We start from the raw sequence: 21,133 nt of genomic DNA on the forward strand, positions 1-21,133 counted from the left end.
TCAATGTGTAAGTTACATAAATGACGGTGTGTATTCTTTTGCCATCTGAGGTGTTTAGATATTGCCATCACTTTATTGGCATTATTTTAAATATATATAGGGGAAACCATACCATACTTACTATTAATAGTAAACATAGTAGTAAGCTATGGTTTCTGCAATGTTTTTAAAAGAATGCCAATAAAGTGGTGGCAATATCCAAACACCCTCAGATGGCAAAAGAACACACACCATCATTTATGTAACTTACACACTGAACATTATACTAACCTTCACATCAAACATTATACATGGCGCCAACCAGATGAATCATTTTTTCACGTGCAGAAACAAATCTGTATCAAGGTTGACACTACTGGGCCTCACATCAAACCTTATACAAAATGAAATCAACCTCATATAGACAATAATCCTGCAAAAATAAACGTAAAGGTGACGACGAAAGAACTGTTAAACCTACATAAGCAATGTTCTGAAAAAGAATAGTTGTGTTCGGTCAAAATGAAAGCAAAATAATGTATACTTTCACACTCTGTATTATGCTTCTTTCCTTCGTCCATTATGCGTCTTTGCAGCACGAGGTTCAGGTTTATTTCTGTTGAGTAACATTATTGAAATATCATGTTAAATTATAAATCCATGTCTCACACAACATTGGTGTTGAATATATACCCCATACTCCAGTCTATTGAGATTAGTATCTTATCTCAACATAGAAAGCAACACTTTTCCTGAGTTCCTTGGTGAATATACTATGCGACCTGGCAGATCAGCATCCAGTTAGTTTACCATTAACCACAGTTTGATGTTGAAGCTGAGCGTCCCGTTTCAGCACGAAGATTTACATGAGACACTGACCTGTAGAATCCGAACAGTAATGCGTTCAGTGTTTGTAAGGTCTTCCACTGGGAATCGACCACGACCCTAGGCGCACCAAAGACGTACACCACTAGACAAACGTCAAGGGCTAAGCAAACTTTTAAATTATCAGATTTCAGGAAAGAAAGAAATATAAATTAAATCCTAGAACCACTGCTACACAGGGTGCGAAATACTGAGGATGGCCATTCCCATACTTCAAAATTTTGGAAGAAAATTCATCCTCAATAATTTACTGGAGAGATAAGGTGACATCGACACTGTCAGAAGTATACAAACTATTTACAGTAAATCTGTGCAGTTAGTGGACAACCTAGTGGATAAGCATTATCCCTAACCTTACATATATCAATAATTTGGATGTTCAATATATGAAATCTTCATTTCAAAACTTTCCAGTGCAATTTTTTTTTACTTATTTATTTACTCCTATCTCTCCCCGATCATAACTGTTATGATTTCGCATCCTGCTGCTACATAATTGAAATAAATTATCCCTACATTCTACGCAATAACTGATATAAGGTTCCATGAAAACAATCAGCTTGTATTACAATGTTATTTATTGAACTTATTTACATATTTTGTATTATTTCTAACTTATTTCCTTAATTGGGTTCCTCAACTTCAACGGTGTGACCTTCCACTACAGGTTTTGAATTTCTTCGTTCTCTGCAAAATAACGATCATAAATACGTACTGAAAAACATGTAATTGATTGCACAGTTAAAAGAAAACATTCATATTGTTTACCTTATAAATACGCTCTCATTAAAATACATTATTATTCTTTGAAGTAAGTGCCACACAAGGCAACAGAGTCTGGCACTCGTTTCTCAGATCTGGTGATCCATGGCTTGGAAGCACTCCAAATATGATCTCTATAGCATTACGGTAGAATTTTTTATAGTGAATTAATATTCCCTAATCGAGCTCACCTATTCAGATGTTAGATTTGTAGTGTGACACTTCTTATTCAAAGTGTCTTGACTATGTCAAATACAATATAATTCATCTTCCCATACTGAAAATTAATAAAGTAATTTTAAACACTACTATACACAAACATTACCCAAACACTCTTTCGGTTTAGCGGCATCCCTTATATTCTACATTTTACGTTTTACAGCCTTATTTGATTAAATTTTGACGATCACTCATAAGAAACACTTGAAAGGAAAGAATCGCGTTTGTTACAATTACAACATACTCTCCCACAGTCTGATATTAAGTCGTCTCGGGATCGCACGAATCTGTCTGGGTCATACAGGGTCAGGGATCTGACTACTTCGGGATCACGAGTCACGAAGTATGTTACTCGTTTCATCACTGGTACCACTGCATGGTATTTATTCACTTTACCTATTTCAATGTTCTACTGCCAGTAAATTTTCAGTAAAGTTTTTTTTTTTTTTTTTAATTTCCTAGCTGAAAATGTGCATTGTTCTGTGAGAGCATCAATTGAGATAAATCCAGAAAATGTCATATTGACTCACTCGGTACTGTTGTATAAGCACGGCGTTACGAAAAACAAACGAAGTAATCACTGATATAAGAAATCACTGAGAGATGGAAGAACAAATATTTACTTATTTCTGTAATTTTCTCTCCATGCCTTGTAATGCCTTGAAATGCAATCTGATCTCACGATTCACAGGAAAGATAGGTCATAAGTGTGTGAACCTATATACCTTGTTCACGGAGCAACATAAATGGCAGATGATGACCTACAAGGCGTTATCCTGCGTCACGTACAACAGAACGCATGGGAAAGTGTAGTTCGCAATTCACAGGAAAAGTGTAGAATTTACTAAAGTAGGCACCGTGTACACGAACAACTTCGTACCATTTTGCAACGAGTTTGGAACATACCTTAGAGCAGAGTTTCCCAACCGGTGTGCCGCGGCACACTGGTGTGCCGCGAGTGGGCCGCTGGTGTGCCGCGAGGAAATCGAAACAAATTATTAATTCTATAGGAACCAAATTGCAAGACATAGGGGAAATATATATTTGTATTTCACATTACTATGAACCTCTACTATAAATCTACAATTTTAAGTTTCATACTGTGTTACTTTTCTGTACATTTTTAATGTTGAAAAACGTATTTATCATCGTCATGACCATTATTGCTTCTTTATTGTTGCAGACTATTTCATAACTTGGAATTTTAACATATCATTCAATAAATTCAACAAAGCAAACATGCATACAAATTACCTACATTTGTGTTTTTAAAGTATAGAAGATTTGTTTATTTGTTCGTTATTTAGTGACCTTCCCTTTTAGTTAAAGGTTAGATAAAGCTTTCGAAAGAGAAAGTGGATTTTTAAAAACCCGAGTCCTATATTTCATTGCAATTGTTTTCTATTTTAAAATTAGAATGAAAAATAAGCATAATGATTTACCACGGGGGAAATCAGTGATCGAGCTTTCTTCTCTGTAAGAAGGAGATCAGTAATCACATTAAAATACCACAGTATTTTATATTTACAAATAATAATAGTAATTATATATATATATATATATATATATATATATATATATATATATATATATATATATATATATATATATATATATATATATATATGGGTGTGCCGCAAGAATTCAAGTTGCACCTGTAGTGTGCCGCAAGTTGAAAAAGGTTGGGAAACGCTGCCTTAGAGGTTCAATGAAATATTTCTCTTTAAAAATAAAAAATAAAAAAGTTACTGGTAACTAACACGTAAAGAGGTGTTAAACAACAATTCACTGGAATTATTTGTGACAGTAAAACAAACGGATTTTAATCCTGAGCCTTACAGCGGAGGAATACATCTTTGCAACGTTTCATTCTTTCAAAACACAAGAATCACTGATAGGAAGACATGCATATTGCCTTCATCATACATATCAAATGAAGAAGGGATGACTCATTACCGTAAATGTAACACTAAGTTTATTTGACCCATATTCATGGAACGTCGTGTCGGAGTCATTAGCGTCGTTTCACAATTCATTATAGAGAAGTAATAAATACTCCTGCGACCTATCGACCTAGTTCTTTATATCCCATCTTTGAAAGCAGAAACATTTCTCAGTGTACATGGCACAAGGCAGGAAAATCACTTCATTTACTTCAATCCAGTCAAATTCTGAATGCATTTTAAGACCTATGTCTCCCTATTTATTTTCCTGTTAATTTGTTGTTGAGGGTTTACGCATACGCATACTTTGGCGTGCTCTATCCTATTGAAATCTTTTTGTCTTTGGGGGGAAAAAAACTACTCTTACTTTTTTAATTCTTTTTTATTACTGACACTGCTGAATGAAGTCTTTATCTTGTGGATAAAACATTAACCTTTATTTCTTGTTCAATTCTTTTTCATACTAAATGAAGTCTTATCTTCCCGAAAACTCGGGAATGTCTTTGTAAGAGAGAAATGTGCATTTACTATTATTTTGTCTTTTAACAAAATTTTCTAACTGCTGAAGTCTTTATCTTCTAGGAAAAAAAATCTGTTTCTTGATTAGTTTTAATGTTATTTTACTTCTTTTCTATCTCCTGAATGAAACCGTATCTTCTGAGAAGGAAAAAAAAACTACAATACCATCTGTATCTTAATTAATTATAGTACTTTATTGCTTGTTTCTATACTAAACGAAATAATCTTATCGTCTGGAAGATACTGCAATTGCATATTTCTCTATTACAATGGCATTGCAGAGTTTTCCAGAATGTAAGATGGTTTCATTTAGTATAGAAAAGAAGTAATTAACTCTAATCAATCAAGAAAGAGGGTGGTATTGTAGTTTTTCTCTCATGAGATGAGTTCGTTCAGTAGATAGAAAAGATGTAAAATAACACTAAAATTAGTCAAGAAAAAAATAGGTTAGTTGCTTTCTGTTTTTCATGCAGCAGGTAGGAAATGTTTTTAGAAGGCAAATATAACAGTAAGTGCCTATCTCTCTATTACTCTGACATCGCAGTTTTCAAAAAATGAAATTTCCTGCAGTATAGAAAACAAGTAATCAACACCAAAATTAATCAATGAATAAAAGTTATTCTTTAAAAAAAAAAAAGATTTCATTCAGCAGATAGGAGTAATCAAAAAATAAAATTAACAGAGGTACTTTCTTCCAGAAGACAAGAAAATAAAAATGTAAACAGTAATGAATCTCGATTTTAGTTAAAATTTCCATCCTCCGAGGAAAGTAACAGGCAAGTTGCTAAATTATAAGGGATAATAAAATAATAAATACATACAAGGTAAACATTTCATCTCATTTCACTGTGTACTAATACATGAGTGCGTAAAAATGAACTCATCTCGCTATATAAAATACAAAGACCTAAGTGATTGAGTGACCGACAGATCTTTGCACAGGCCAAATCGCTTAAGATAGACAAGTTGAATATGGACAGTACATGGGATTTGTTACGTAGGATACCACTAAGGAAGGATTTTTGCAAACTCGACAGGAAGGGGAGGAAAATAGGTGTGGGACGTATTTTTAAAATATGACCATATCTCCGAATTCCTTAAGGTTACAGACTTGAAATTTGATATTCGGATGTCTCATTTCAAATAATTTGACATATTTAAGCGGTTTTTGATATTTTAGTACAAAGGAAAAAAAGAAAAGGAGTGAGGATTACAATTATTATAAGATGTCGAAATCTCTGAATTTATGAAGGTTTGAAACATGAAATTTGGTATTTTCATATTATTTAAAATAAGTAGATAAGAATTTAAGCGCTTTTGAAATATGCCTCGGAGGTAAGAAAGGGGGGTGGAAAGAAAAATGGATAGGGATTATAATTATTATAGTAAAGTATTTAATCCCTTAAGGTGAGAGATTTGAAGTTCAGTATTTCTATTTCTCATTTAAAATACTTTGCCACGTGTTTCGGCCCTTTTTTTTCTTTTTTGACATGCTAGTAAAAAGGGAAAGAAACGATGTGGAGAGGAGAAAAAAAAAGGTGGGGATTACAATTATTCTAATAAAATGTCGATATCTCTAAATCTTTTAAGATTTGAAATATGGAAGTAACTTCTCATTTAAAATTATTACAAAAGCGTTTTATGATACATATCCTAAAAGGAAGAAAAAGGGAAGGATTACAATTATTATAATAAGATGTTCATATCTTGGGGTCCGGGAAAGTAAGAGGCATTGAAACGGTGGAAATCTCTTTTTCCTCCAAATCCACAGAATTCTATGCATATGATATTGATCTAGTGACCTATAGATGTGAGAAATGTAGTGAATACAAAACGTATATGTAGAGAAGAACGCGTCCATGGACTAAGTTGCAGATCCCTAGCTTATTTAGTGATGGTAAGAACTTTCCGATTTCTCTCGTGATTGTAAGGAAAATAGGTAAAACTATACTTACCTACGCAGTAGTCTAGGCCCTGCCTGCTGCAGCCAAACACCCAATACTTCCTTCACCGTTTCTTCTGTTGCGACGGTGTACATCTTACGAACAGCAGCTGAAAAGAAAGATAGAATTTCAAGCAAATACTAGCGATTTTTATTCTTTACAAAAAACTGTCATTTGAAATAAATTTCCCTCTTAAATAGCTTTACGGAATTATGGTATGGTTTCTAAACATGTATACCTAGAGCTGAAACTAATTCCTATATTATTTTTCAAGTCACCTAAGCTAGGCCCCTATTTTGTGATTTTTATGTAAGGGTACTATAGAAAGTTATCTTCCACCACACTTTTGGTATATTATATAATGGAAAAGTTACATTTTTCGATACAAGTGTAACAAGACTTTCTTCCGGTGCCCTTAGTGGTGATATGGTTTTGAGTCAACGTTTAAAGTCACCTTAAATAACACTACAAAAAACACATTAGGTTTTGGCTACCTTCGTTGTCACGGAAAATTGAAAGATGAAGACGACAGAAAGACGAAAGTTTGACTACTCGCCGTCTTGAAAGCCTGCAACTTTCTCTTTTTATACTGGAATTATGGTAACTTCGAAAGCTATGTTCTTCTAGTGTTTTATCTGCGTTCCAGTGTTAGACAAAGAGCTCTGAAATTTTGCACCTTTAAAATATCGGCAGGGGAGACAGTTTGGCATACTATGTAATACTACCAGACTAACAGTGTTGCCAACCCAACAAAGTTATATTCGTGTGGTAGACAGTATCAAATTTACAGGTATACACGAAAAGTCTGGTGCAAAATTATACTTCACAGTAGTGATTCCTACACTGTACTTCAATTTAAATTCGTTGACACTATTGACTTTATTTAGCCCTGGAATCATTCCTACCTTGGAATTTTATTTGGTTTTAGATTTTCCGTACACCTTACAAATTCTTTTGAATGCTTTTCAAAGCAAAGATTTGTTTAAATATGTACTTTGCCAGTAAAGTTTTGTTTACAACATAGAGTGTTGGATCAGTTATTGCATTTCCTATACATTCTACACACATGTTATATTCACCCAGAAAGGGTGAACACATTTACATATTTTACTACTTGACAGTAAAAGAATCCTAAAGTACTCAAAGCATACTTTATTCATGAAGAATTACTTCTGATTGCTTGGGACATACTAATATGAGAACACACGTCCAGTACGAGAGAAGTAAGACTTAATAATTAGTAAACTGGAATTTTGTATGGTTACTAGCATAAATAAATAAATGAAGTTAAATATTTCAGTACAACTTTTCAAATCAACTTACTGTTGATCTTATTGTACATTTGGTTGGACCCAAAGGTGTGCTTTTTTGCTTCATGATCCTTGGTTTCCTGCCAGAGTAGGAGAATTCCATTGCGAGTTTGTCGCACAAAGTTCTTCTTATTGCATTGTGAGCGAAACCTGTTAAAATCCTTACCACCAATTGACAGTAATACTTTTACCTGAAAGAAAGGAAAGTATTTAGATCTAATGCATGCTGAAATCAAAAAGAAAAACAATATATATAAGGGTCCGTATTGTTATGTTTTTCTACCAGTGGAAAAAAAAACAAAGCATGAATGAAACTAGATTAATTTTTAGATACCGTAATGTGAAGTGTGAAAAAAAAAAGCGTGGGGTTCTGAGTTTCACGGAAGGTCGTATCAAATGGGCTACGTGACTAACAAAAACTGTTTGCCTGGGATTTATTTGGTAACTTTCAGCTTTATATCGGAATAGCGGTTATTTAAAAGGACCATTGTCCATTTGAATTAGAAAAGAATACTATATATATATATCAGTGGCGGTTTCTCTTAATGTTTGCATGTTTGTACAAACCTCCTTCCAATATTTTCATTTTTTATTTGTGCTAAATCTCTTTTCATTTTATTGTCAACATCATCTTTTCTTAAACAAGTGAGCTTGAAACCGGGCTGGCCAGTTGCTTTCTGCTTGATAGTTTGCCAAACTCCCCAGCTTTAACAGCTTCTGGGCCAATGCGGGGGTTGCGCAGTAAAAGGGGGGTTATCACGCCATGCACTGCCTCATAAGGATCCATATGCTTGCACATCTTTTGCAAACAAATCTACCAAACAAAAACAGCCTTTCCAAAACATAACGCTTTGGAACTGGAATTTCACCACCGTCCCTCCCCCTGCAGTATTGGTTGACATGGTTCTCGCCTGAAGGGGAATAGTCTGTTCCTTTGTGACAATGTTGCGTACCGTAACCACGTCGCTATAGAGAGAGAGAGAGAGAGAGAGAGAAAAAAAAAACTTGCGCCTTGCCTAAAAGCGAGATTGCCAAGTGGTCATAACTATTGGTTCTGTCAATCAAGTAACGTCAAGGCAGCTATGAAGACAGTAAAGGCGACCCCGTGAAGAGTGAAGACAAATTTAGGGTGTCGATATTTAATACACTCGTATCTGAATAAATAGAAATTTGGCAGCATAGATACAATGTTTTTCTTTTCATGTGTGCATGGGTGAATGAGAAAATTGGAGGGCAGTTTTTAGAAAAAGGGCGTTAATTGGGAAAAGGGTGAGATTTTAAAGCGGGTAGCAGACTTTGTTGTGTTGTATGTTTGTGTGTGTGTGTGTGTGTATGTGTGCCGGTCTTTGTTGTTCATTGGAATATTGTTGCTATAATTGCATAATTACGTGTCTGTCCCTGATATACGTGAACTAGCAATGCAGTAGCAATGAATTCTGTAACGTCTCTGTTGAATTACCCGTTTTCGAAAAGAACTTCAGAAGCAAACCTACTTGTGAAAGACATCGGAAGACCGATTCTGACTCTCAATATAACGCAAGTAATTAAAAGTCAGAAACGAACATTTACAAGGAAGTTTAATCTCAACTTGTACGAACAGCATAAGTGGTTATGTGACTGTGAAATTAAAAATGCTTTGTTTTGTTTTCCCTATTTGTTGTTCGGGGCGGAGGAAAATGCATGGAGTAAAAAAGGTGCGGATATCCAGCATCTGCACGACAAAAAAAAAAAAAAAAAAAAAATCGTCAAGTCATATAAGACACGTTCTGATCTCACTGTGTTGGGAAACGTGAATATTGCTGCTCAACTAAATGCTTGTTATAGGCGGTCCATCACAATCAAAAAGTGACGCAAAACAGGTACGTGCTCAATATAATCATCAATTGCATTTGGTTTCGTGACACCTTCGAATTGGCTTTAAGAGGACATGATGAAAAACAGACTTGTCTTGAAATCGAGGCGTTTTTCGTAGATTAATTAATTTCAGTGCAGAACTTGACAGCGCTCTCAAGAATCATTTAGAAAGCGCACTAATTTTCAAGAGTACGATGAAGCATGCCATAAAGAAATCGCTATTATTATTTATAATAACTATCAGTGGCGTATTTAGGGGAGCTTCCGGGCTTAAGCCCCCCCGAAATCTTTCTTACTATAGTAAAGTATATGAAATATCTTGCAGAATTTTCACATTTTCAGGCAAAGCTCCCCCGAAACAAAATCGTGAATACGCCTGCTATTATTATTATTATTATTATTATTATTATTATTATTATTATTATTATTATTATTATTAAACTATTATTATTTATAATAATAATAATAATGAAAAAGGAGAGGTCATCTATTGTGCACCACCTAAAATTCAAAGCACCAGCCGCCACTGATATATATATGTGTGTGTGTGTGTGTGTATGTATATGGAAATTACATACACTTCCAAAAGTAACAAGTAACAGTGGGTTAATCAGTGCTGCCAACAAGTAGTGTCAGAAAATAGCTAAATGACGCACAAAAACTAGCTAAAAATGGCTCAACTTACCTTAACTTATAGGTAACAGAATTTAGGAATAAAGAAACTAAATATTTGGTACTTTAAGTCTACTAGTTTACAAAGATGTTCTAATATTATTTATCTTTTGATATCCTCAAATCAAACAGTTTCACAATACAATTCGTTCCTTCATTGACTAGAAGTAATAAAATCTCTTGAATTATTTTCAACTTCTAATGCTGGGTATGGCTTGATAACACTATTGATCTATCACAAAAATATATACATGCACATGCACGCATCTCAACAAGAAAAACTCCACCCAAACTAAAAATACACTAGAAACTAATCAAACAAATTGACTATGGAGAAACCAGATCCAGGAATCCCAATTTACCGTGACGGATAGGTGAGACTGATAAAAGATATCTAATTTACTGTGACAATGTATGTGCTGTTGTAAACAAAAGAATTAGAAAAATACCAAGATAAACTACTTTTTTTTAGGTTTTTCATATTTTCTAAAAAAAAAAAAATGACTGCAAAAGATTTAATTGCCGCATAAATGACTATATTAGCAAGTATGAATGGCAAGTTGACCAAAATTATAGTCCATAGCTAATGCACATGATAATGGCTAAATTGGCAAAAATGGAGTTGATGCTAACATTTAGTCAAAAGAGAGATGTTCCAAAAAGACGTAAATTAAAAGATATAACAAAGATTTGAAACCTGCTTCATAACTTGTACAGGTTTGATAGGATTCTTTCCGAAGTTAGGTTCTTCAAGCTTTCTCTCAAATGTTTGAAAATCATTGAACGTTCGCAGAGGCAGAAGGCCAAGAAGTTCGGATTCTTCGTTTATGGACTCTGCTTTCACACTCACACCATTACTTAGAAGTGTGTCGACCTTCTTCTCGACGGAAGATACTCTTTCACTAAGGTCAGCTAAAGTAGATTGCATTTGGCCAAATACCATTCTGATATCTGCAATAAATTTTAGGAAATATTGTTTTGAAGGTGTTAATATAACTAGAAAATATATTATTTCACAAACCATTGAAACAATTAAATGTACATTCATGTTCAAAATGATTGTCGCATATCTATAACTGTCTTCTTGTGGAAAATTTTATAGGGAAAGAATTATAAGCACGTAAATTAGAATGAGTAAAACAAATGGACAAGAAAGTTTTATTTTCGTTTTATTGTTCTTATTTACTGCTCTTTTGACATGAAATTTGCCACATACATGTCTTTGCCGATTATGCACATACCAACATTATAAGAAATACAGGGCGAATTCGTTATCAAATTTTATTCCTACAACAACATATTTATAGACATGCGACAATAATTTTGAACATGGTACGTTTGTGGTGGACAAACACCGTGTGCGTAGATTTTCTCAGGGTTCTACCGTTCCCCTCCACTTTCTTCAATCCATTATTTAATTCATTCTCATCATCACCGTCTCCTTTAGGCTGCCCCGCATAACCGTGGGACAAAACTCAAAGATTTTATTTAAATATGAGTTCGCTGTTCATTTAATCAGAAATCTTGGGGGGAAAAGTGGGGAACAATTAGGAAGACGTGTGTAGAAGACCACTATGTTGCAGAATTATGACCAGGTCATTAGAGTATGACGTCATTCATCAGCACTGCGGAAGGAAAGGGTTGATTGCTCAGAGGTAGAACGTTGCCTTTTGGTGCGACGGATCTTTGGTTCAATCTCCGGCCTTATGAGTTTATGATGGACAATATCATATTCGTGAGGGTTTTTCCGTTCTCATGCCACTAATTCCTTCATAATCATTCACTATCATTAGTCATCCGTGTATCTTAACATTAACCCTAGGAAGACTAAACTATAATTGGTCACGTGAAAGACTAAGGGGGGTCAATTTTGCTCGTGGTTGTAAATTCCAATTTTAACCCTACTAATGTATTTTAAAGTTATTTAATGACTGCTACTAATAAATGTGAGTTGTAAAATTATTTTAAGACTTGTGAAATTTTATTTTAATAGGAAATATTACAAGTCCCAGTACAGACTACTACCACATTTGGTTAGCAGACATGAAGTAGCTTGAAATACATTAGCCTGTGTAGACAAGTTACTATACTAAACCTGAGAGTATTACGTTTGCTCAATGTATAAAAGTAGATTATGTTAATTTAGTCATCCATTCAAAGAATAGATAAGTTTACATGATCCTTTCAAAGTAAAACTGTACTCCTCTTAACATTTCTAAGTTGCTAAAAAAAATGTACTTAGTCTCCTGCGCTAAAAAAAAAAAAACCTACCACAATAATGTGCTTTCTAATAAAACTAAATTTAAGTTTAGATTACAGAAGAAAATACAAAAAAATTCAAACGTTGTAAAATTCATTTGTTCGGGCAAAGAGAAAAAGAAAGTGCGGGCAAATTTGACCCACCTTCGTCTTTCTATGGTTAAGGACATAACAGCGGGGTTATGAAGAACGGGACCTACAGCTTAAAGTGAGACTACTCAGTTTGCACTCGAGAGATATTGTTCTTCATTTGAACTCGAAACCAGAATCCCTTGATAACAAAAGCGATAAATCCACAGACTTATCATCCACGGAGGTCAACTGATAGAAATACGTTGCAGTGATCTTGCATACTTGTGAATATTTTAGGAGCCACTTAAGAACCAAAAGGGAAAGAACTGCAAAATGGAATCACTCTATAGTTATACACATTAAATCAATGGACAATTTTAAAAGACTATATAGTACAGAAGATCTAATTTAGTCAGTCAGAAATATAAGCTTAATTTAATTTGCTAATCAATACAAGAAGTGACTAATAGTTCTGAACCATTCATACTATCTTTCTAAATAAGTAAAACTTTTTATTATTATTATTATTATTAACAACAGTCAAACCTAATGGAAATCTCTGTTTCGTCGATCTACTTTCCAATGTTATAAATTTAGACACTTAATCAGCTTCTGTGGAAAAGTTTTGTTGACCGTCCGCTAGTGTGGCAGCGCACTACAGCAGTTCGGCGGGAACTCCAAACTTGATAAAATAAAATCACAATTAAAGAGACAAGTTAAAAAAGTATCTTTCACGAAACCAACCCCCACTCAACTTGTAGACTATCATGCCTCCGACAAGGAAAATTCAAGCTTAACCAATGCTGAAGGAGTAGACTGCTGAATAATTTATGATGTAATGGCAAATCATTTGCAGAACTAGTTGACCTATGACCTCTAGTTTGAGCGAGTTGCGTTCATTTCTCGAGGTTGCGACCCTGTTCAATCGAATCATCAGCTTCAAATTACCTTTACTCTTAAAAAAAGGGGGGCAACGGTTACTCCACTTTAATCTAAGGTAAACGTATTTATATATATATATATATATATATATATATATATATATATATATATATATATATATATATATATATATATATATATATATATAAAACTGGTGTAAAGCAAACATTCCGGTTTAAGTGAAAAAAAGTTAAAAAAAAAACACTGTTTTGGCCAATCCTGAAAAATAGCGTTATTTCTTTATTACATCCGTTCAGATTGCAAATATTTTTCTGAGATTTTAGATCCAGACTTCATTCACCTGATAGAAAAAAAAGTAAACAAAAGCACTAAAATCAATTAAGAGACAGAAGTTACTGTTTTTAGAGGATAAAAAGATAAAAATGTAAGCAACGAAAAACCTAGTTTTCTTCAAACTTACACCCTCGACTTCTTACCTAACAAACTTCAAACTAATATGCCAACTTATTTTCGCGTAATAATCCATTTTGAATTATTATTAATATCTAATAAGTAATTTTTCGAAATTCATCGTTCTTTTACCGTAAACCCAAAAGTCCATACCCGATCGAACCTTTCCTTGCTCTTATTGTAAAGCGATGAAATGAGTGATATCACTTAATCTAAGATTGATGAAGTATACCTTAGAATAAGTAATTGTTACTAAATAAAGTCGGACATAAGTATTTATATTCTTCAATTTTGCCCCCAACCTCCGAATAAATATGGAAGAACATAAGGAACGAAAGATAAGCATGATGCATTCTAAAATGAGTGAAATGTCCAGGCTTGCTTGCTGCATTTAAATATCATCCGTACCGATTCTTGGGGAAGCCACATCAGTTAAAATTTTTAGTGTATCGGTGAAAGCTAAAACAAGAAAGCTTAGGCAATGTATTAATTCAAAGCAGTTTTCTCCTCGATTGTAGAGATAAAACGTAATTTTCATTACTTTAGCGGACGGCTCTCCAAATTTAAATCGATTTTGTTGATTTTTTCACTAGATTTGAGGCACTACTTTACAAACACTTCACGAACCACAGCTGAGCGAGCGGAGGGGATTAGAAGCCCCGTAGGACTCGTTTTTCCCCTTATCTTTTAAGTTACACACGATTGGCATTGCAGCCATTGTAGACTGTCATTTTCCAAAACTTAACATACAAATACTGTCATTTCGTTCCTTGCTTGTATTCAACCGCCTTCCGCCCGGGCAAATAGCTCCACCATAACATACTTACTTTCCCATGTATAGTCATTTGCACATACAATTTATTGAGTTTAAAACACTTACATTATCATTTAACTACCTTCATTATTAATATGGGGTTAACTTTAGCAGATGGCTCTGCCTAATTAAATAAATTATTTTAATGTGTTTAGACTTAATAAATCGTATCTGTTATATAGAATCCTACGAAATGGAAAATTAAGTATGTTATGGTGGATCTAATTGACAAGGCGGTAGGCAGACGAATACAAGCAAGGAATGAGATGGCAGTAAGTACATATGAAGCTTTGGAAAATGACCGTCTGCAATGGTTGCAATGCCAAACGCGTGTAACTTAAAAAGTAGGGGGGAAAAAACGAGCCCTGCGGGGCATCTATTCCCCTTCGTTCGCTCAGCTATGCTACGTAAAGTGTTATGTAACGGCATATTTTTTGAACTGGGGGTGGCAATATTTTGCTTAAATTTTGTACTTTCTTGGTATATATTTTGTATTTTTTTATGGTTTAGGTAGGTTAAGTTAGTTTGGGTTAGTTTAGGTTAGGCTGGGTTAAGATACTTGGGCATTACTCGAGCAGATGGTTCTACCAAATGTTCACACATTGCATTTCCCGGTTCCTTTTTGTAGAATATCCACTAAATGAGAAGATAGTGCATAAACCACGAACCAACTTGTGCTAGGTGGCCACAAAAAAAAGCACGAATGCCATCTAACCGAGTCAGGGCAGGAGTGTAGCTGGGAGTCCCGAGCGGAGCGAGGGGATGCGTCCGTAGAGTGCAGGCGTGTCAGCGACGGAGGACATGCACATAAACGAGGAAAGTGGAAAAATACATAAAATATCCGCAATAATTTTTACATGGTGATTTTACCTGAATTCGTACTTTCTTCCTATATTTTCTGTTTTTGATGATTTAGGTTAGGTTTGGTTAGTTATGTTAGTAATTACGGTTACGTAACACCAACTCATTTCTCCTGTAAACACGGTGGTTTTACCTGATTTTGGCCCCCAAGTTTCAAAATTCTCTATATGTAACAGTATTATCTCAAATCTAGTGAAAAATGACCATAAAATCGATATAAATATGGTACAGCCGTCTGCTAAAGCAATGCCTTAACAGTTATCAAGTATTCCACCTATAAATTTTTAATATGATAAAGCCGTCTGCTGAAGTTAACTCTCTAATTTTTGTACTGATATTCAGGGGTGCCCGAGGAAAATTTTCTAGGGAAGGGCCCATCTCCATGGTTGCTATATTACGCCTGGTATTTAATATACATGATTTCCTATATTACGTATACATTTTCGTAAGCCAAAGGGGGCCCGGGCCCCTCCCCTTCGGGCGCCTATCCTGATGCTAATTGTCAAGAGCCATCACTGACTTTAAAGAATCCAATGGCTAAATATGGTATACATTATACGGATGAACACACTTAAAAAAAAGAAAACAACATAAAAGGTATAAACATAAAATTCCATTCATATTTGAAAAGTAATACTATCCTAAAAGCGCTCAGCGCACTAGTCTAAAATAAAAATCACCTTTTTATTTTGTAACTAAAACTAAAGTAGGGCTTACTATTACATGTCATACACATAGCTTACCTTTGTTTACCTTTTGGAAGAAATCAAGCGCCAAATCCCAGACTACTCACCAATCCTACAGATGGCTCCATTTGCTAAACAATCGACAAACGTCAAGCGTTTTGAATCAAGCTTGAAATAGGCTTAGTAGAAAGTTGATAAATTCAAGCTTCTTTTCAAGTTAAAAACAAGCTAAAATAAACATTGATTGTCGCTTGTCGCATTCAAGCTTCTTTTCAAGTTAAAAACAAGCTAAAATAAACGTTGATTGTCGCTTGTCGCATCAACTGTACATTGCTAAACCAAAATCAAGGGAAAGCGACCCTTGATTTAAGCTTACATGCTATCTGGGTATTGGCTGATCGTTTACTACAAGAAATTAGCATGATATACAGAGATGTTTGAGTTTATTATAAGGAATCCTTATTATGCACCTAGTCTTTCTACAACCAACATTACACATTTCTTAAGCAGGGCTACACAACATTCCAAGATATTAGTGTTGCTCAAAATTTGACATTATTATTATTATTATTATTATTATTATTATTATTATTATTATTATTATTATTATTATTATTATTATTATTATTATTAAGAGAATAACGCCATAATCGATTTCTCGTTTTCATTTATAACATTTTTATTCCGTTGCTTGCAGTAGTTTTTGTAATATTATAAGAATAAAAGTAATTAACTTGTGTAAGTAAAATATGTTATAAAATAAATAATCAAAAAGATCTCCACCGCACTCAAATATCCATTGTAAGATCCGCCATCTTGTTCACACATTCTTACAGACGTTGATTGTATATTTCTCAAGTTTCCCCTGTATATTTTAGTAGCTACAATTTGTTAATACAGTATAACCTCGTTAAAACGAACTCGCTTAAGCCGAACACTCGGTTAGGACGAACAAAATTTCGGTCCCGGCATCGCTGTACGTTATCTTATAGGAAGTTTTATCGGTTAACACGAATTTCGGTTAGCACGAATTACGAACTAATTTTTAGTCCCTCGAATCAGTAAAGGTTTTCATTTAACACGAACTTTCAATCCTTTTTTTTTAAAGATCATTTTTCTTATTTCAGATTTCACTCCAGATCAGTTTTTGGCATACACTATTTATACAGACGAAAATTGCCTTGTAAATAAGAGAAAAACCAGAAACAGGTATCTTTCCTCTCTTATGAGGTGTTGATTCTGTTTTCCGTCAAGCGCTGAACATGCAGGTGCTTGGCAGACGAGCTGGCGACAGCTCGAGACAAAACTTCTTCTCTCCCCTGTAACTCCAAACTGGTGACAGCAATCATAAATACCTTTCCGTTACTAGCGGTACTCACCCTGCTAGCGGAGTTATCAATTTTATAACTTGACCTGATTTTCTGCGTGGAAACTTTTCTTTTTAATCTTCGAAGATGGGATAATAAACTTACTGTAGTGTTTTCACTTTTCAGAGGATGGTACCGAGACTGAAACTAGTCTCGATCTCGATCTTAACTCGAATTTGAGACCGAGAAGTGCTTTTCGAAATCGAGACGAGACCGAAACTCTCAGTCTCGTCTCGATACAATTCTTTGGATGGTATCAAGACAGAGAATAGTCTTGGTCTCGTCTCGAATTTGAAACCGAGACGAGACCGAGGCTACTCAGTCTCGTCTCGATACCATCTCTAGTGTTTTCTATGACATACATAATATACTGTAGTGGTATGTATAGTCTGTATACTGTAGTGTGAATTTATGGAGAAAATGTATTCGAATAATAAAATTTGGGACCCCGGTTAGCACGAATTCTTTTAACACGAACTCCTGATTTTTCAGTCCGTTGGAATTCGTGTTAACGAGGGTTTACTGTATAATACTGTTTATAATAATTAATTATTATTTAGTTGTAATTGAAACATTTATAATATACAAGTAGATACTTAGATTTTATCGGTCTTTTTCCAGTACTTTTTATATTATTTTGTGTTTTTATTTAATAATATATTTAACATGCTGTTTCAATAATATTTTAAGTAGGTCATTTATGTAGGTCAAATATGTTACAAAATTCATCAAAAAATAATAAATATAACACACAGCACTCAAATATTCATTATAAAATCAGCCATATTGGTCACTGTCCAAGTTCATTATTTATCTTCTTTTTTCTAAACCTTTATAGGTTATAATTGCATTGAGGCAGCAGCTTACGTCAAGTTCTCTGCATTACTGAATTTGTTATAGAATAGAATAATTAAATTGGATAAAAAAATAATAGTTTGTATCTTTTGGCATATTAATATTGCCTAGTTACCAACAAAGAAATATTTTTTCCATGATAGCAGTTTATACATTCATTTTTGAAATAAGGTTGTAATCTTAATATAAATTAAGGTCGAAGATAAAAGATGGTGCTGTAAACGCTAAGTATTGGGGAGTTTTGCTCTCAATTTTTATTCATTTTTTTATTATTTGCAATTCATTACTTTTGACAATTTTATTGTTTGTTACAAGTTTAATACACTGTTGTTCATTTTCAATATGTTCATGCGCCGCTTATCTTTCCTTACTACAATAACAGCGTGATAAACAATTATATTTAAAACAGGCAAATTCGGCCATTTTGGCACGTGCGATCTTAGTACATATTCTTATTTCAAACAATTTAATTAAAACAAATTTAGTGAAGCAGTGCAAAGGGCTCTAAGGCCGGGACTTTCTTTATAAATCTCCCGTAAGGGAGATAACTGGAACTAGAAGGTTGTAATCAAGTGTGCTTTTTTTTTTTAAAAAAAAAAAAGTTTTTACTGATTCTAATCAAATTCACACCATTATCTATTATTTTTCAACTTGAAGTGTAATTTATTTGACGACCATAGAGCATAAATAACATGTGTTAGTTGTTATGTTAAATTATGCACAATCATTTACTAATTCTATATAATTATTTAGCTATTAATCTCGTTCACATTTGATTTTGTATATAGATTTTATAATTTAAAATATCTATATGCACGCTTATATTTTATATGATCAAAGTTCTATACAAATTCAATCATGTATTCATTTTGTTTACATGTTTTAATTACCTTACAAGAGTGAAAAATCTGTTCAGTTAAACAGTACCGGTACATTTGTACAGTATGTTTGATTCAAATTTCTATATGTATAACAGAATACACACATTTTCATATGTTCTAATATAAACAAACAGAACATACGTAAATAAAGCCAATTACACACACATAAATAAATCTATAAATCTTCCGCACCACTTAGGTAATCATTAATATATTTCTGAACACAATAGATAATACTTCCTCATCAATAAGCTACACACTCAATTATCTATTGTTTTCCAGTTTGAAATGTAATTTATCGGGCAACTTAAAAGCATATAAAAACATAAAGTCATTTGAAAAACATATGGTTGATGCATTTAATTGTATTGTGGATGGCTGTAGACTTGGAAAATGGAGATCTTAAAAGAGTAAAGAGTAACAAAACATATTGCAAATTATAAAGCATAAAGTGTGATCCATGTATAATATAATTATTAATACAGGGTTTAAAATAATGAAAAATTAGTATGTAAATTGAATCGCTGATGTAGAGAGAAGGTATGTGAAAAAATAATAACTTTTTAGGAAAAATAAAAAAAAAACTGTGATTCTTTGAACAAGGTTGAAGGTGATAAAATTATAATTTAATAAGCTTGTATGCAAATTATTCTAAAATTCGTACCTTTTCACTTTAACTTAGTTCGTTTCATCTCCATGTGGGTGAATACAATAGGATAACATAATAATATTTTCTGATAACATTTTATCCCTTGCTAGCTGTAAGCAGCCATTGTCGTCGGTTCTTAATTCAGAATCTCGATTAAAAAAGAGGAAGGATTCGTCGTTGATGACTCTTGATTTACAACATCGATTGAAAAAAAAGAGGGGAAAAAATCCTTATTCCATTTCCGGGTATTTATTCTCTGTTCTTATATAAACCCGCACAACCGAGAGGTAATGGAGGTTGCATACACACACGGCATTATCAGAAACCGCCAGAAACATGCATATTTTTTCGCATGCATTTTCACCCTTCTCAAATCTGACCTCCCGAGCTGAAAACCGAAAACTGAGACTTTCCTTATTAACAAGATCTACCTAAGTGAAGAATGGCCAAAGGATTTTCTTGATGTTACACAATGATTGCATTACCCATGAAAAAGGAAACAAAGAAGTCCAGCGATCATAGAACCATTAGCCTTATTCCCCACACTGGAAAGATAATTGCGCGCATGTTGAACAGACGACTGAAAAATCAGATAGGAGAGATGTTGGAGGAAGATCAGTTCGGATTCCGGAAAGGAAAATGCATCACAGATGCCATTGGGTTGATGAGAATTATCTCAGAACATAATATCTCAGATTTCTGGACATAAAGGAAGAGTTGTGTTTGTGCTTCATAGATTAGCAAAAAGCTTTCGACAGGGACAATTGGACGAAACTTTTGCAAATATTTAAAGAAATAGGGGTCAAGTAGAGAGACCGACGGCTCATTCGCAACCTGTACATGGGACAACGAGTCAAGATGCACTTGAATGAAGGAGAAACCAATAGTGTGGAGATTGGAAGAGGAGTCAGACAAGGATGTAGTATTCAATTATTCAATATTTATAGTGGATGGTTAATAAAGGAAGCATTAACGAGAATTGGAGATTAAGATTGGAGAGCAGATCATTACCAAGATCAGGTATGCAGATGATATGGTTATTGTAGCTAGAACCGAAGAAGGACTACAGGAGATGATTGACAAAGTAGTTGACACTGGGAAACTATATGGAATGAAGATCAACATCGAAAAATCGAAAGTCATGAGAATATCCCGTGGAAATTCGTCCTTACGGGTCAGAGTAGAACAAAGAATACTTAAAGAGGTCGATCATTTCAAATATCTGGGAACTATTTTGACGAAAGACATGT

General features: G+C 33.9%; 2 protein-coding genes and 1 long non-coding RNA gene across 6 annotated transcripts in view; 1 reads left to right on the forward strand and 2 right to left on the reverse strand.

The window, feature by feature from the left end:
• Positions 1–21,133, reverse strand: part of Pdfr (Pigment-dispersing factor receptor) — a 192,146-nt gene that overhangs the window by 115,127 nt on the left and 55,886 nt on the right. The gene's annotated exons all lie outside the window — the stretch shown is intronic.
• The window catches only part of LOC145668692 (uncharacterized), a 205,072-nt gene that overhangs the window by 36,184 nt on the left and 147,755 nt on the right, over positions 1–21,133 (forward strand). The window lies entirely within an intron of this gene.
• On the reverse strand, positions 1,294–16,368 carry LOC145668691 (uncharacterized). Of its 3 annotated transcripts, none has more exons than XM_081736766.1 (5): positions 16,189–16,368; positions 10,784–11,037; positions 7,574–7,751; positions 6,263–6,359; positions 1,294–1,551 (listed from the first exon to the last, which is right to left on the reverse strand). In XM_081736766.1, exons 2-5 carry the CDS (start codon positions 11,027–11,029, stop codon positions 1,488–1,490), a joined length of 585 nt encoding a protein of 194 aa, XP_081592892.1. In that variant the 5' UTR covers positions 11,030–11,037; positions 16,189–16,368; the 3' UTR covers positions 1,294–1,487. The 3 variants fall into 3 exon arrangements, with proteins under 3 accessions (XP_081592892.1, XP_081592891.1, XP_081592890.1); XM_081736765.1 differs by lacking the exon at positions 16,189–16,368 and adding an exon at positions 16,126–16,168; XM_081736764.1 differs by lacking the exon at positions 16,189–16,368 and having other exon boundaries at positions 1,298–1,551; positions 10,784–13,344.

This window comes from Thermobia domestica, chromosome 13 (assembly GCF_964235325.1).
Source record: "Thermobia domestica chromosome 13, izTheDome1.hap1.1, whole genome shotgun sequence".
Classification (NCBI taxonomy): domain Eukaryota; kingdom Metazoa; phylum Arthropoda; class Insecta; order Zygentoma; family Lepismatidae; genus Thermobia; species Thermobia domestica.